The following is an 18,183-nucleotide window of genomic DNA, read 5'->3' on the forward strand; positions in this document are numbered from 1 at the left end:
CATTTGAAGTGAAATGTGTCAAAGATTCAAATGTGCTTATTTTTAATTAAGAATAAACTTAAGTGTTAGTGTGTGTAAGGGGCTGACCTATTTGTAATTAAACATATTGAAAATTCAAATATTGAATTGAACCTATCTATCTCCTCCCTTTAGTGAACATGCACACTTCTGCGCTTTTGTGTTGGCGAGACAGCAGATGTCAGCCCATTATAGGCCTGACAGGACAGTCATCTGGCAGGCACCTAACCCCTCCCTGTGCCCCTAAAGGCAGCTCCTGCAGCAGGATGGGACACTTTACGCGGGACCTTCCTGTGCAGGGTCTGGCAGCACTATTCAGAAGCATCACTGTTTCCACTTGTTGCTGTCAGCGCCGTGAGGTCACAGCGGCTCCAGTCTGGCTGAGTGAGACTGCTCAGAGGACACGCTTCACAACAGTACACACAGATCACAAGAAAGAAACAGCTCTAATGTTTTAATCCATCACTGTCATATTTGTTTGACTGATGTTTCCAGAATGCTTTATAGCATCATCTACCTTCAGCACAAATGTATCTAACACACTGTAAACAAGGCAATTGTAACTTAATTCAATGTTTTAAATATATTCCATTTATTGGATTTTTTCCCCAACACAAAGTTATCAAATCAAACAATGAAACAGTCATTGGTCAATAAAAGACATGCAGATTAAAATAGATACTTATACAGAACCTCTTATCACACTCTTGTAGAACGCTATGAGCCAAACTCATGACATCAGTGAATCAGATTGATCAGCGGCGGACAAGCTGAGAACCTTTATAAAGATTTTGCAAGAAAAGTGTCCCAGCACTGGCCCCAGAGTGATTGCCCCCTACAGGTCCCATACAAAGACTAAACCACAGACCTAATCTAGTCAGGGTGAGAACCCACTGAGTTTCCCAGCGAAGGTCAAGGCCAAGGTTGGGATTAGAATTTGTGTATTTTCTAGAGAGAAGTAACCTCCAGCCCTCCCTCTGCGCAGCGACACAGAGAGAAAAGAAAAGAGCGCACATGTGCATTGCTCCAGTGTTGCTCGTAGCAACAGCCACAGTCCGTGGTCATTTTGAGAAGTTTGCCATAGGCCTCACTCCTTCTTCCTTTCACTGCATTTCCCCAGCAGCAGCAGCAGCAGCAGTGAAAACGAGGGGCCCAGTGTGTTCAAAGGATCTGTGAGGTAATGAGCCAGGGTCTTTGTAGAGAAAGGACATTTCTAGTTTTTGAATTCTGTTCTTAATCTTTATCATATGCATGCATACAAACTGACACAAGTGTTCTTCTAAACACACATCATATGTCACAGACTATACATAGAAATATTACATGTTGAAAACAAAATTTTGCTTTTCAATGCAACATTTTTGCAATTTTACTGCTCACACATAGCAATGAATGTATGAAAATACATTGTTAAGAATAGTATTGTTAATTTTGTTTCTGTATGGCATTGGCATGAATCTACTATCAGTTATTTATTGATGTTACAGCAGATATGACTTGGCAACAATCTGGATACGTGTGGAGTCATGCACACCTACATAAATTATTTAGCTGCTTCTACACTATTTACCTTCCATAATTCTATGCACGGCCCACACTTAACAGTAGGAGGGCTTCTAGTCCCCCTCAAAGGCCCTATTGGTGGCTCCCTGGCACTGGCTCTTCCTGCGGCATTTGGACAGGATCCTGTGGAGGAGACTGGGCGACCGCTGTGTGTTTGGAGCTGAGACGGAGCCCTCGCTGTCAGACTGGCTCCAGTCCAAGGCCCCTCCTCCAGCTCTGCTGCCCCTCCTGAGCGCCTGCTGAACGTGTCCGCTGGGGACAAAGAGGAAATAACAAACACAAAGCCCTGTTTATTCCTCATGACCCAAATTCCACTGCGAGACCAGCGTGGAGCGGGACAGAGGCCGCTGTGTGCAAACTCACTGGAACGCTGTCAAACAAACATGTTCCTCTATTACGACTTGGACATAACATGCATCAGCAAAGTGGCTTGTGTGCACTCTTATCAAATATTTCATTTTAATTAGTTTTAGGAGTCTTTTATTGAGTATTTGTTCATTTGTGATCTTACAAAACAAACATGCTTGTGATCATTAGATCATTATGATATATTTAAAAATAATGTATATATATATATATATATATATATATACATATATACATTTTAAAATATATCATATATATATATATATATACATTTTAAAATATATCATATATAAATATATACATACATGTGTGTGTATGTGTGTATGTGTGTGTGTGTGTGTGTGTGTGTGTGTGTGTGTGTGTGTGTGTGTGTGTGCAGCCTTTCCTTTCCCTCCCTTAATGAGAGCGGAGCGTGGTGTACTGCGCGGGTTATGGGTGCGGGGTTATGGGTGGAGGGTTATGGGTGGAGGGTTATGGGTGGGGGGTTGTAATCAGAGTGCATTGTCAACTAATGAGGGAGCGGAGGGGCCACCTGTTCAGAGGCACAAGGCGGAGACGGAGCAGTGGACATATATGGGGGGAGGTGGGGTCCCGTGTTGGAACAGCTGCTCAATGCTGTGTGTACATGATGCATCCACTTGGTTTTTGTGGCGGGACTTACGTCTGATGCCTCCTCCGAACACCTGCATCATCCAAAACTGTGCTTCTCAGAGACACAGACCTTGTGATCTTTTTAGCCTGGAAAAAGCAGAATTCATATTCATAATTAATTCTGTGCCGTCATTGACCATAATACCATAATACCATAATGCCATAATATAATAGTATATTACGATGCCTATGTAACATGTTGCATTTGACAGTAATAACCAGCAGAAAAGACAAAAAATAGGAAGCCAGTATTTCTCTAATTAACACTAGAGGGTTAGGGTTGCCTCATGCACTGTAGAGCTTTTAGGATGCTCACTCCAGGAGACATGTGCTTGTACCTCAGAGGTTACACAGTGATCACATCTCAGTGCTGCAGTGCTGAACTTTAACCACCACGACAACATGTGCAGCCACCACAAACCTGGCTCAGCTCCATGACGCAAGAGGCAGGGAAGTACCCCCGCTGCCCGTCCAGGAGCCGCCCGAACCATCGCCCCTCCTCATGTTTGGACAGGACCAGGACGACGTCACCGGGCGTCAGCTGCAGCTCGTCCTGCCAGTGCGGCTCGTACCTGTGCACCGCCACCATCTAGTGGACAGTGCGGGCATGGCACATTGACGCAGAACGTTGACAAAAATCATCAAAAAACATGTTGTGTCCATTGTTGGATCAGTTTGTGAGAGCGTTAATTTGGTCATATGGGCTCTAAAATAATGCAAATCCTTTACATTGTATTGATGTTGCCATGTCAGTCCACGGCTAAAGTGAATGTAAAGGATAAAAGTCTAAAGTCTAGAGATTAAGTGCTGTCTTATAGTGAAATAGAAACCCTAAATCTGGCCCTGTACCTTATCCGACCTGCACTCTCCTATAAATGGACAGTAACTGTAACAATATGTGCCCATAGAAAATGACATACTACTGACTACATTAACAATACACTATACATAGCATATACAGTTTAAGTAGGCAGTTTAAATATTGACAAATAGCCTATACAATAACACATTTTGTGTGCTTGTGTGCTTCAATTGTATCATAGAAGTGCAACAAAAAGTCTTCTTGCCTTTTCAACTTCACCTCTGAATTGACATCTTCCTGTTAGTGAAAAAACAAACAATCAATAACATCAATAGTTAAGAATACATTGCAGCACAGACAGTTGACTGAGGCTGCCACTTACACTGAGCCATAACATAAAAGCTTTATGATGCAGTAATATCATGCAACACCACGCTTACCTTGGGGAGCCAGGACTGTGGTGAAGACATCAAAGTGCTCATTGGTGTGCATGTATATCCGCTGCATCTTGAGGATCTGATGGCGCTCCTTCTGCAGTGCCTTAAAATAAATGCAGCTGACTAATCCACTGCAGCAGAACAGAGAGCTACGAAAACAAGAGCAAGTCCATCCAGAGGGCACCGATCACTGGACGACCAACAATTAGTTTCAATGCAACACTATTGTAATAAAAAAATAAACCCTTTTTTATCCAAGAATAATAAACTGTCATCCACAATATCATGCCTGAACAGTTTTGGTTAAGGCACCATCTGGTCACATGTGGGAAATAACAGACGAGGGCCACAAGTCGCGTGATGGGAATTCAAATTCTTCATTTAACTTTGTCACGAGTGGCTGATTGATTTTGGGCTATCGACTGCGTCCCATTTCCAAGTGTCCCCGGGTGAGCAAGGACAAAGACAAATGGCTTGGGATGGACAGCTCAACAGATGGTGATGACCCCCCTGTCTCCTCACACCTCTCCTCTGCTGTCCCAGTGCGATGGAGCTGGACTGGGCTTGTGCATGTGAATGAACACCACAGATCAATAAAAATGTTGTCAAATAAAGTCACAACAATCTGCACTTAGGGAACACAGGGAAATCGCAAGGCAGTAGAAGTAACACATGTTTTTCCTTTAGATAAACGCATACATAACACAGTAAATTCAATTCAGTTTAATGAAAAGCCAATTGAGAGTGACGCCACACGTCTTGTCACTGGCCAGTCCTTACATAATAAAGGTCCACTGCAAAGCTGCTTTAAGACTTGGATGCCAACATCAGAAATTACGCAGAGCCTCCAACTATAATTAGATTCATTCACATTGTATATAGAGTCCTGAATATTAATTTTTATTGTCAATAGTCCTTTAATTCACTGTATGTTTGGAGAGTTAACTATGTAGGACAGACATAAGAATTTGTCCAATGTTGAAATTAAAAACAAAAACATTAAGGTTGATTTGGTAAGACAAATGATTAGAGGTAAAAGTGTGTTTTTGTTCATACATTAGACCAGTGGTTCTGAACCTGGGGGTTGGGCAAAAATATTCAATTAAAAAATATTTTTGTAACGCCCAAAATCACAACAGCGTTTGTCTCGGAAGGCGACAGTGATATGGGGGAAAAAATAAAATGATGGGGTCACGATTGAAAAAGGAATTGAGAACCACTGCATTAATCATTTACAATTAAATTAAACCGGCAAGAGAGTTAAAAAGGGTTCTGATCTCAGTTTGGAAGATTTAAGGAACATATTCCTTTGTGTTCTCTTTCAAAATAAGCACCAAAAATAATTATGAACTATTAGTGCAGTAGTTCCCGAAGTTGGGGTCAGGACACCCAGGGGAGTTATGGGCCACTAAGCTGGGGGTCTCAGGATCTCAAGATATGCTTTTAAAATTATGATTATTCAATAAATAATTTTATATAAAACATTTCCTGTGAAATTAGATCCAATAACACAAACCATTCAAAAATGTAAACCTGTCGCAGCACATTTTGACACTTGAAACCTTTACCGTCTATTTTATTCTGCAGTGGGGGGTCCCAAGTCTGTAGAACGTCTGGAAACCCCTGTATTTGGGTGGTTCTCAAACCAGTATTACCCAAGAGTGAATGTGGCTTTCAGAGTATCACCAGATCTACATCAGGTTTAAAATTAGACTAAACCAGGGATAATGTAGTTCTAAATAAAAGGACAAAACATAGATGCATCTCTGAATTGAAGAAATATTTAAACTACAGAGGGTCCCACTGTCCAGATTGAGGAACACTGTACTCTGCAGATGGAACAGTGTTGATCACCGCCTTGTAGCATGTATATTTAGCTCTGGATTGATACATTCTAATGGCTCCATAACAGAAAAATGCATTGGCACCTGCCAAAAAAGTTTGAGAACCAACCATTGATTTATGTGGTCATAAAGTATAAAGACAACACTTAAAAAATCTATTACTCGTATTCAACATACGAAATGCGTTTATTATCACCACAAAGCTGCAGCAATATTTACAATTATATATTTCATTTATAAAGACAGTCACTTATGTATTTGTACACAACAGTCTGTGTGATGAAAAGGCACACAGACAAAATTGAAGACGGTCTCATTTCTTCCCAGGTTTGCCTTTCCTCTTGCCCCCACCTCCTCCTCCTCCTCCTCCTCCTGCTGCTTTGCCCATGCCTTTACCACCTTTGCCCATGCCTTTACCACCTTTGCCCATGCCTTTACCACCTTTGCCCATGCCTTTACCACCTTTGCCCCCTTTACCCATGCCTTTGCCCCCCGGGCCCTTACGTCCCTTCTTCCCAGCTCCTTTTTTATATTTAGCAGCAGCAGTCTCTCTGTCCTCCTCCCTCATCTGCTTACTGACAGCTTTGCCCACGTTCAACTTGGGCCTCTTATTGTCCATGAGCTGCAGTAGATCCAGTTGTTTCTGTTTCTCGTGTGAAAAGTCCCCGATGACCGGCTCAAACTTCCTCTTCTGCCCCCTCTGCTTGGAGGCCTTCTCTTTGGGCAGACGGTCCTGGAACCTGCCCGCGGATGCTGTGGACGTCTTGGCCACGCTCACCGCCAGGGCCAGCTCGTCTTTGGACTGACGCGCTTTGGGAATCAGACCGGACCCGGGGATCTTGATCTTCTGGGCCCGGGCGATGTTCTTCAACCGGTTCAGCTCGTTCTTGGCCACGCGTTCCTTCTTGGCCGTGACGCGCTTGGCGAACTGGTCCTCGTTCGGGTCCGCCGTGGCAGGCACCTCGATCAGCCAGTCTTTGGTGTTATCATTGGCTCTTTTATAGCCCCATCGCCTCCTCCAGTCCTTCGCGTTTTCGTCCCACACCAGATTAGTCTTCTTTTTCTTCTGGATCCCCTTCAGCTTGGCAAATTGCTCCCATTTTGTCGGGGGTTTGACCTTGGGTGGAGGCTTTTCTCTCGGCACGGGTGTCGTTGGATCGGGTAGTTTAGCCACTATCGCCTCCTCGACCCGCTCTGTTGGTATTTTCCATATCTCGTTAATCAGCAGCTGCGTGTTGTCCCGGGCCAGCGCCTTCAAAAACTCCTCTCTGTTTTGTTGGCGCACTTCGACGCGGTTTGAATCGTACGCCAGCAGGTTACCGAGGTCGAACTCCAACTCCAAGTCTTTCTGCACGGTGATACTTTTGAGCTTTTCGGCTTCGTCTTGCTCGGCTTTAGCCAGCAGCTCCTCAACACTGCACGCGGCCATGTTGTCTCTGCAGACGCACGTGGGGAACAGGGCGTCATTTCCGGCAAACACTTCCGGGTCACGCTTAAGTTTGGTTTAGATATTTCCTGGAGCTGCCACAAGAGGTCAATATTGGTCTACGTATTTGTCTGTTTGTTGTATCTGTCCAACGGGTCCTAGTCAAATAAATAATAAATATATACATACGTATTTTAGTTGTTGAATCCAAATAATGTATGTATTATTTTCCAAAAGTAGCCTGGCACTTCTAACGAGGATAGGGAAATTAGCTAAATATTTTTTCAATGAACCAAGCCAGTTACTTTATGAATGTTTGGTGTGAAGATGAGTGTAGTTTTGCAAGTAAGGATTGTTTGTAGACTTTTGACAGCATTAGCAAAAAGTTCAAATTTACCTCTTATTTTTTACATGAATTCTTGTGAATACTCGGCAAGAATAGGAATTTATTCTGAGATCTTAGAATAGCTAAGAGCCTTAACATGAAACAAATATGTAGTGTCTATCTATCTAGATATATAGATAGATAGATATTTTTTCGTTTTTTTTTTATTTTAACACACTTAACAACAAACACAATAAACGGAACAAGACCAGAGGGCACATAGTAGATAATAAATGCAACATGAGTCTGGGAGTTCCAATTTGGAAAATGCAGATACTTGTTCTATTTTTTTCCACAGCATTTAATTTGCAATTAGATGCATATTTAACTTTTGTAATCTCTGTTCACTTTATTCATGGCTGTCTGCAGAGGGCATCAGCTCATATAGCATAATTGCAATCTTGAGTGGACAAAAACTCTATTCGAAAGTTACTCTTCATTTTAACAACATCAGTGTTTGTTTTTTGTCTGTTCTAAATATTTCACGTCTGCACTGTTCTTTCTGTTGTCCTCAACACCATTTAGCTGATGCGTCGAACTTTCAAATCCACAGCCTCGTTACGAGATTTTAATCAGACTCTAATAGCCCAGAGTAGATTTTTAATCAAATGTGAACTGCTGAAAGTAAGTCGAGGTACTGTCCTGTGCTAAGTATAACAACAAGCCACTAAGTGTTAACATGTTTCTTCAGAAGAATATCATTTTCATTAGGTTGATAATTTCACAAAGGTTGACAAATTCACAACTTGAACCTCACAAACATACACATTCATACAGCGTATGCACGGGGGGTAAAGGCATTGAAGCACTAAGCTTCTGGATACTATTCAAACACTGTGACACTTTTTCATCAGAGCTTAATCAACTTCAGATCCTTTTTTACCGGCCTCTATTCTAAATCTATGTGATTCTCTTGCAGACCATGGACTATAATAACTCTATTTTAGTCTCTGCCCCCACTCACTCACTTGGAGGGATGGAGCAGGCAGGGGAAGGGTGGGGGTCTCTCACTGAATGCAGCTTGTGGCTCAACGACGCTGGTGTTATTATTTTGGGCTGCAGTAATTATATTCATCGCTAGACTTGCCATGTGAATGCTAACACGGTGACAGGCACACAGATAAGGTCACAAGTGATGCTGTGTTTAGAGATGGGAGGAAATGCGTAATTAGTGGCCCAATGTCCCTGTGGTGATTTAGATGAGGCTATAAGGGTCCGGTGTGACGTGGACATATAGTTTCTGAAAATCACCCAATTTGAGCCTGTCCTCTTGTTAGCACTGCCACCGCACAACATCAAGGATTTCCTTTATCTTCCTCTGACTTAGCCGAGCATGACCAAAGTTACATTGCGTTTCTGTGGCACTTCTTTTTTGCACATTGATAAGATTCTCCATGTCCTATAAGACGAGGGGATAAAAGTCAGTTTATAACTTGCTTAAAGGGAAAAGCTTGAAATGGTATAGAAATAGTTTAGCGTTCAAGTATGTATGTGATCTCATTTTATATAATTGCATTCCTTTTACAGATAAATCGCATTTCTGTTTGTTATATTCACAAACACTTACAATTTGATGTGAATTGGCATAAGAACAGGAACAGGAAGAGGACTGTAGCTCACAGGTGTCCGTTTGAGTCCTGATCCTTCTGAATCGTGTTTGCCATGATGTCAATAATTTATCATGTGCAAGCACTGCTCCCTGTCCTCTTGGGAAGATGCAAGTAAATGCAATGCAATCTAACCGTACATATTTACACAGATTAGCCCCAATTTAAACCTCATTGAATATTTTAATAAAAATTGATCTGTTTAAATTCAGTGCACTTCTCAGTATTGTCTCTTTTCCTTTAACTGCATTCCCTTTAGGGGTGATCACAGAAATCAATATATAGATAGGTTTTCTACACCTATCCACTACACACTCCTCTATTTCAAAATGAGCACCGTTGTGATAGAGTATATATTCTATGCTAATTCTTTCTAGTGCCACTAATGCACATGTAAAGTTGTTGATTTAGACCTTCACTCATAGATAGGGGTGCATCTTTTTCTACTCGAAGATTACGTCAGCTTGTACGTAACAGGCTGCTCCTTGGCTCACATTATGTTCTACAGAAGGGCGATGTCGCCTTTTCATCAAACGCATATAGTGGCTGGTTGCCATCGAGCACATGAATCACAGGAAGAGAGAGAGGACGTTCATTCATGTTGGAGCCTGCAGCCTGGGGGCACTAACTTCTCTCGTCTCAAACTTATCCTGTTTGCATCACAGTGGAGGTGAGAGCACTGCAGGGTCTGGTGCAAAAGAAGTTCAAAAATAATCTCATCATCTTTAAATTCTTATAACCTACTTCACTGGAGGGCAGTGTGGTTATTAATGTTTTGTGCCATTAGGGATTTTTCAGGGAACAAAAAAAGCAGGCAAACAGGATTTCTATATATTTATTTTCAATAAATAATAAATGGCTCTCACTCTGTAACAATCATGAATGCATGCCTACAAATATTGATACAAAGGGAGAGTGTGTCCAGGTGAATATATGAAGCCATGCAAAACAAATAATCCACATGACAAGCTTTGGCACTTTGTAGATTGCGCTCACTGCTTCTTGTGCCATAAGCTGAACAGGAGGGATCCTGTTTGGTTTGCTGATAGGTAAGGTCAGAGTTGTTGATTTGTGAGTATTTGGGACAGAAATGTCTTTTTGCTCTTTGTCATGCCAGATAGATGGTTCTTCATGACCATAGAATCAAAATAATGTGCAGCATTTACATTATTACTATCCAACATTTATTTAACATGAAATAACAAATCAGTTTAACTGATGTTTGTCAATGAATAGGCTGGAGTGGAGCTGGAGAGGAATCTTGGCCTGGTGCCTGGACACAGCATGACTTAGAGAGAAAAGTCCTTGAGATCTCACCCATCCACATTAGCTCTATGCATGAGATAGGAGCAACTAACAGCAGAGTGACGTATGCGGCCGCACGCTCCTGCAGGAGAGTCATGGCAACTTCCAGAGGTCGTCCCTTCTTCAACCTCAGCTACATCTTTGTGTGCTGTGTCATCATAAACATTTCCGTTTAAAAGGAAATTCAGGGCTTCCACAACTTTCCTCAGAGGTTTTTGCTGAAGTACAGCTCTCCAATATCAGTGTGAAAAGAACCATAAGCAGTGAAAAAGACCTGATCAGATTTCTGGCATGCATAGTTCTCAATGCTGTGCTTCCAAAGTGGTGTGTTTAAGTATCTTGAGCCTATGGTTTTTCTCACATTATGTGTGATCTCATGGCTCACCAAGAAAAAGTCATGTTTGCCCAACCTCTGCACCTCAGGTAATGCCAGAGAAATCCCCTTTGAAGCCTTGGTGAAGCTCCAGTAATGAGGGGGCTGATCTCTCGGCCTTGACGTGAGGGGCATCCTGGATCCTTATTGATCCCCTTTAATTAGTCCAAGGAGCACATGGTGCATAATTAGACTGATCTGAGCTTAAGGAATGTAGAGCGACACTGACTCCCATGGGGAAGGCTCACTGTAAGATGTATGTGGAATTTGGGTAATTGCAAATTGGTCTGGAGAAAATCTTTAGAACAAAATATTAAAACACTGTACAGCCCAGTCTCATTTTAGCACATCACATTTCGATTGGCAACAATTAACATATAGGATCGTTATCATGTGAGAATTGTCCAGATAAAAAACAGGGCACACATAATGCACGCTTCACATTCTTTATCAAAAGCATGAGGGCTTTTAAACGCTAAGTGCCACTTCAAGAGATTTTATAGCAGTGGACTGTGGGGAATGAAGGATGAAAAATATATTGAAGAGAGAGTTTTAAAGACAACATGAAATTTGACATGTGATAAATGGCCTTTTTAGAGCTGCGTGGTGACAGTACAAGTGCTTTTGTCTCCCATGCGGGCGGCTAATCATGCACCAGCGATATTTCTCCAGAGCTTTTGACGAGTCATTGAGAGATTTTATCTGTGGATTTGACTTACAAAATACTCTCAATCATTTATAATAACCATTAAATGTCAACACCATAATGCAGTTCAGAATAAGTGAGGCCATGAGGTGTGTTTTGCAATATGACAGTGTACGGTCTTTTCTTCCATCGGCTTCCTCCGTTGCTCCTCAATATATTCATGTGATTTTGATGCTGTATCCTGCTCAGGCCTGGGACAGATCACACACTCTCCAGGGAATAGACTGTGCTCACACTCTATTCAACAGGAGCCACGGCTATGGATCACTCAATGTTGGCCAGTGAGTCAGAGGAGCCCTGCTCATTAGCAAAAGGGCAGAAGCCATCTTGGACGTCTCGTGCTCGCTGCCCCTGTCACTTATCGCTCACACATTGTCACTGTGTCGACGGCATGCTAAATATCCACCATCAACACGTTCATGTGAAGTCAAATATGCTCATGAACATTTATTTCGCTCCACAAAGTGACTCCTGTCGAAAAGTTTGACTTTGTTCTCCCAAACTTGTCTGATCAATGCAGCGATTAAATGTTGGTCACGCGTTGTAAACTCTTTGGTCTGAACTGATGCAACAATCACTAATTACAACACTTTCTCACTGCCCTTTGTCATGGCATAAGAAGCAGTGAACCTCTTGGGGATATCGGGGGACTGTCTTGAGCTAAAAATAGTGTGGATGATGTATATGTGCAGGGACCTTTCAGCAGTGGCTTTGAAATGGAAATGCATACGGCTGTTTTATCCATTCCCTGGAGTATGAGCAAGTTAACAATTAATAAGAATTGGACAAGGAATCTCAGGTTTCAAATAATCACGGTCATAGTTGCTTTATAATCTTGACAGAATGTGCTCAAGTCAAACTCAGCAAATCATATGCCTTGTGACATGAATATTTATTGTTTTATATTATTTATTTAGCAAGGCAAGTTTATTTATAGAGCACAATTCACACACAAGGCAATTCAAAGTGCTTCACACAACAGGAAAAAATGACAAAACAGTTTAAGACATAAAAGAGATTTGGTTGGTCCTTTACATTACCTTTACAACACGCAAACTCCTCACAGCAGAGATCCAACTGGCTCGGAAACAACGCTTGACCTTCTTGTGGTAAAATAAAAGTTGTTGCTGTACTTTGTGTAGTACCTATTTCATTTTATGTACACAAGGACAAACAGACTAACCCCCCATTGGATGACGCTCTGTCATAAACACGATAAGGACAGTGAACCCTAAAGAAAGACGAAAGAACTCCTAATGGATTTCTAAAGAAAGGTTCTGAAGCGCCATAAATGTCTCAATATTGAAAGTAAACTGCACCTCTCCCACTCACCCTGAGGAAAGCTGCAGGTTATGACCTTCAGAACATAAAGCTGTAATGTATGGAGGGCTCTTTACTTCTGAAATGCATTGGCACAAAAGAGCTCAACCTGATGTGAAGAGCCCTAACCTGCACCGCCAGGAATTGCACACATCTGAAAATCACTGCACCTTTGTGTGGGCCTTTGGATCTCAGCATGCAAAGCAGATTTCCACCTCCATTACGCTTCAAAGAGGAATGCTTTTATTCAGTAAACACAGCCACAGACTGTGACAGCTTCTGAAGACTCAAGGCAGGGCATGATGCTGCTCCCTCTGAGGTCCTTGACACCATTTCTTTGGCCACACCTGCTTCGGTTCTGAGGGTATAGATGGGGTTTAACATAGAGCGCCTGCTGCTCAGTTGTCATATTGGCTTCAGTGAAAGATGAAGAGCGGAAAATGGCAGTAATTCCTTCTTGAAAAAATACTAACTGTTTGAGGTTCCTGAATGCCTCTTTTGTTTCCATTCTGTCACTTATGGGAATACCTCTCACATTTGCACACGTGCACTTCCTTCAAGCACCTGAAAGTGACTGCAAACATCACTGTCACCGTGCTAATTCTTACGTTTATTTTGAGGTTATTTAGACTTTTCTCTGAAGTGGGAATTAGACGTAATTGTCACTCACGCTGTGCAATAAGTGTCATTTGCTTCATGGCTGCATACACGGTGTCAATGACGAGTAATACAGAGTGACATATACTCCCAAATAAAACGTGATGATTCAGTGTCGGTACTTATCTGAACACAGAACGGATGCTGGCTTCATCTTTGATTCTTTACACGCCATTACAGGGAGAAAGGAAGCCAGGGACTACGTAACCTACTGTAGGCTCTTTGGTTACCCAGGCTGCCTCCTGCTCTAACTCAAGTCATTGCCAATCCAGCTAAATATTCAGCCCAGGGCACATGTTCAGTTAGGCAAATGACTGCGTAAGTTCAATCACAGCCCATGCGTTCATATGCATGTTGTGCATAATGCTACTAGATCTAAAATTATAGTGGACTTCAACAACATGCATTTGGAGTGTATTTGAAAGGAGATGCAAATTGGTTCATGAATCATGGGTTGGAAAAAAGTGAACGGATAACATTTTAATGTTAACATATAAATGATATATAATGATAACATATAAATTAACTGTGACATTCCTTGCTTCTCTGAAGTGTTTATCTAGATCAATGTAGCTTTGCACAGCCTGACAAACTTCACCTATATTGAACAGTAAAGGTTACAATTTGATATGGACACAAGATTACAAGTGCTGATAGTGCCCAAATCCCTGATCTAATTAATGTTTACATGATTAATTAACAGAATTTGCATATGTGTGTGGGGCAGTACAAGGATCTCATAGAAAGCCCTCAGGAGTTCAGCACAGCCCATTGAACTGGATCAATCAGTGGAGATTTAGCCGTTACAACCGAGATAGACCAGATTTTTTTATTTATTTTTTTAAACTGCATTAAGATTTATAATTAATTAGCATCTGAAAACTGGAACATTGAATGAAATTACTCAATACATTGTGTGCTGAAATGAAATTGCTTTGTAGCTAGTAATCACAACTTGCCACCATCAGGGAGCACTTAAGGAGCTTTCATTTACTCTGATGCTAATCAAAATGTCTTGACAAAAGAAAAAAAAAAGTTGCATAACCAGGACAAAAGCCCTCCCCTGCTTTGCATTAGAATGTTTTCTTGGTGCTACAGTGTTAATGTCATGTTTAATTTGACCAAAATTAAACAGCTATTAAAAGATCAGTTCCAGTGGTGCAGTAATCAGGATGCACTAATTATGTTGGTGCCATTAGTCTTTCTAATTGCTGATCCTTTATCATATTGTCGGAGAGAGTACAAGGTAGGTTGACCATTAGCCAATGCTTTTACGCTTTTTATTATCAACTGTGCTCAATACTTTTAAACTATTAGGCTTCATTCTTCATGCTGTAATGCATCCATTTAGAAGAGCAGTTTGAATGCACAACGTGATAGAAAGCGAAGATAGGTACATGTGTTTTAAATGTTTAAACTTGTCTATTATGCCAATTTAAATGTAAGCAATTTGCCCTCTTTAATTTCTAAAGATTTTGCACTTGTCTTAAGGTGGATCTTTCGTTAACCGAGCATCTTTGAGTAAAAGATGGACTATGTGCTATGTAGATTTAAAATACTGAAACATGGCACATTGAGGCATGTCTTGCTACCCTCAAGTTGATTATCTTCTAATTATTTTTAAAACATTCCTATTAGGCCATTGCTTATGTATCTCTCTCATCTTTGTCCATGTAGTAAGTAGAGGTCTCTATGTCAGTTTCTAATAGTGTGGCAAATGTACCCTCATCAATGACTACATGGAAGATTAAGGTCGCTGCTGCTTTTGTAAAAAATATAGAGATGGTGCCGTTTCAACCGCTCGGCACAATCAGGGATTTCAGGGATGAGGAAGGCCGAACAAAGACTATAACCTCTTACCAAAAGACTGAGCACAAAATCAACATAAGCCGCACAACAGGCAACAAGGATGGAAACCGCAGAGAGAGGGAAAAAGTATGAGATCAGTGGAGAGTAATATGAAGTTTAGGTTTAGAGATTGTTTCTTAAAAAATATAATAAAACAATTCTAACACTGGAGATTTAAAGCTCTATTAACAATTTCATTACATTTAGTATATGTGTGATAGAAATGGAGGATATTAGTAGCATGTAAAGGGAATTATATATTTCCTTTGGCTGTTTTTAATGTCTTTGTTGTCAGGACTTGTTTTTTATATGTTTTTTCATATGACATATGCCGAGTGTGAAGCAGTGGGATGAAGATCAGCACGTCCGAATGCGAGGCCGTGGTTCTCAACTGGAGAAAGGTGGATAGCCCCCTCCAGGTGGGGAAGACCCAGGACATGCTGGAGGGACTATGTCTCTCGGCTGGCCTGGGAACGCCTCGGGATCCCCCCGGGAGGAGCTGGAGGATGTGTCTGTGACTGTTGGCCCCGCGACCTGGCCCCGGATAATCGAAAGAAGATGGATTGATGGACTTTAACGTTATGATTATTGTAGTTTATTGAACAGGCACCATATACAGGAGCATTGATTTAAAAAAAAAAAACACATCTGCTGTCCCTGAGACATACACACATATAGAATAGGTTACACAAAGGCATAAAGATTTATATACACAGATTTCATTCTATAAAGTACAATTTTGTTAACAACATAAAACTGTATACCCTTTCCACACTTTATTCAAATTAAGTTTTGGGGGAAAAAACAGAAAGGAAACACAGCAAATAAAAAAAAACATTGTTTTGCTTCTAACCAAAATCTTTACAAGTCTATGAATAACTTCTATGTAGTATAACTCAATGGAAGGATCATAATATTGATTAAAAAATTAATATGATTTATAGGTGAACTGAATTTGTGCCTTTACATTTACACATAAGATGACACTGTAAAATCCCAATAGTAACACTGAAGTCTGCCATTGTTAAATCACCTTTTAACATATTTTTGATCACATTTTCAAACATTTTACAGTGGTATGGCCCCTGTATAATATACAGGGCCATATTATATATATATATAGCTGGATTGGCAATGACTTGAGTTAGAGCAGGAGGCAGCCTGAGTAACCAAAGAGCCTACAGTAGGTTACGTAGTCCCTGGCTGCCTTTCTCCCTGTAATGGCGTGTAAAGAATCATATCATCATAATCATATATATATATATATATATATATATATATATATTAAACAAAGAATAACTACATTTAAATATAACAAAACAATAAGGTGTAACAATAACAATATGAACATAGAAACACTTTTTTAGTCATCCTTTACATTTATCCATCAACATCATCTCACACGCATTGTTCATCATTGTGAACAAACGTTTGCTCAGATAAGGCACTTGTCCCCCCGCTTGGGGGACTTGGATCTCAAGGAAATCAGCCCTGCAGGCCAACACTTTACACTACATTGGAGAAATCAAAGAACAGTCCTAGAGCATGTATCAATGACAAGTACCTGTGTAATTTTGAGATTTCCAACATAGATCATTTCTGGAAGTTACATAGGCCTGTAAACAGAATCTAGAGCCAATATAAAACGAGACAAATATTTAAGGTATTGTCTCAAACACAGTGTCCATGCATGGTGTATGAATCTGTTGCGGGACAACAGATGAAAAAGCTACAATCTGGCAAGTTTACAGCATGATTATCATGTATGTTCATTAACATGCACTGTCCCTACCAAATAAAACAAATCATAATCACATAATCATTTTAATATAAATCTGGACACAGTATTGACCAGTGCCTGACAAACTACAAGCGATACAAAGACAATAGGTGTTTCTCAGTTCCCAGGATCCTCCCTCAAAGCTCACTTTGTACCTCTCCTCCAGAGTGGACGAGACAAGTGTCCTGTTAATGCCGCCTGGGCTTTTGGAACAGGCTCAACTGCACATTGTCACGTGACCAGATCAAATGTGTTAAACACTTAGTTAGATTAAACAATACAAATGAAAATAAGCCGGACGTGTATGTATGTCTCAGCCTGGTAAGATGATTAATGTAATGGCTTTTTTAATAGGCTGTGGCTGCAGAGCCGCGGCGCGGTCAAATGGCCCAGCAGTTTCAGGAACCGCTGCACTCTCATATAGCCTCATGGCTAACCCTAACCTTAACCCTAACCTTAACCCTAACCCTAACCTTAACCCTAACCTTAACCCTAACCTTAACCCTAAAACCCTAACCCTGACCCTAACCTTAACCCTAACCTTAACCCGGTGCGGTCTAAAACGGCGTGGTCAAATAGCCCAGCAGTTTCAGGGGCCGCGCCACAAAATTTGTTTGCGCAGTTTCGGCCGCGCGCCGTGGCTCTGTAGACACTCCCTTTTTAATAATATGTCATTCACTCATTTTGACTGGGAATTAAATAAATGCATAGCCATGGCCCCAATAAGCGTTGGTATACACAAACACAATTAGGCTTATAAGGTACAACTACATAACCAGGCTGGCAGTAGGCCTAATATAAACAATTAACATAATAAAGCTTTCTATTTCACAAGCATTTGTTTGTTTGTTTGCTTGATTTGCAGCATGAGTTCTGATTTTAAATGTAATTGATCTGGTTTTAATGTTATCTACATAAGTGTTGGATAAAAGGGTTATTATAACATATTTCACTGCTTAAATAGTCCACAAACATTTTTAATTGCAGTGAATTGTGGGCGATTTGAGACTCTCCAAGGAGGCCAAGTTTCCACAGGTGCGTCCTTGGTAAATGAGGCAAACTGAGGATTCGAGCTCTGGAGGATGTGAAGTCTGT

The 18,183-nt window shown here is 41.0% G+C and overlaps 2 protein-coding genes across 2 annotated transcripts; both read right to left on the minus strand.

Moving 5' to 3' along the window:
• Positions 1-1,376: 1,376 nt before the first annotated feature.
• On the minus strand, positions 1,377-4,153 carry LOC140364573 (nostrin). Its single transcript, XM_072450784.1, has 5 exons — positions 3,841-4,153; positions 3,666-3,697; positions 3,016-3,187; positions 2,609-2,685; positions 1,377-1,833 (listed from the first exon to the last, which is right to left on the minus strand). Exons 1-4 carry the CDS (start codon positions 3,905-3,907, stop codon positions 2,681-2,683), a joined length of 276 nt encoding a protein of 91 aa, XP_072306885.1. The 5' UTR covers positions 3,908-4,153; the 3' UTR covers positions 1,377-1,833; positions 2,609-2,680.
• Positions 4,154-5,852: 1,699 nt separating this feature from the next.
• rrs1 (ribosome biogenesis regulator 1 homolog) lies at positions 5,853-7,149 on the minus strand. The gene has a single exon (XM_072450786.1). It carries the CDS (start codon positions 7,108-7,110, stop codon positions 5,995-5,997), a length of 1,116 nt encoding a protein of 371 aa, XP_072306887.1. The 5' UTR covers positions 7,111-7,149; the 3' UTR covers positions 5,853-5,994.
• Positions 7,150-18,183: the final 11,034 nt, after the last annotated feature.

Source organism: Eucyclogobius newberryi, unplaced genomic scaffold (assembly GCF_026437365.1).
Source record: "Eucyclogobius newberryi isolate DKJ021-1_F unplaced genomic scaffold, fEucNew1.0.hap1 SCAF_18, whole genome shotgun sequence".
Taxonomy (NCBI): domain Eukaryota; kingdom Metazoa; phylum Chordata; class Actinopteri; order Gobiiformes; family Gobiidae; genus Eucyclogobius; species Eucyclogobius newberryi.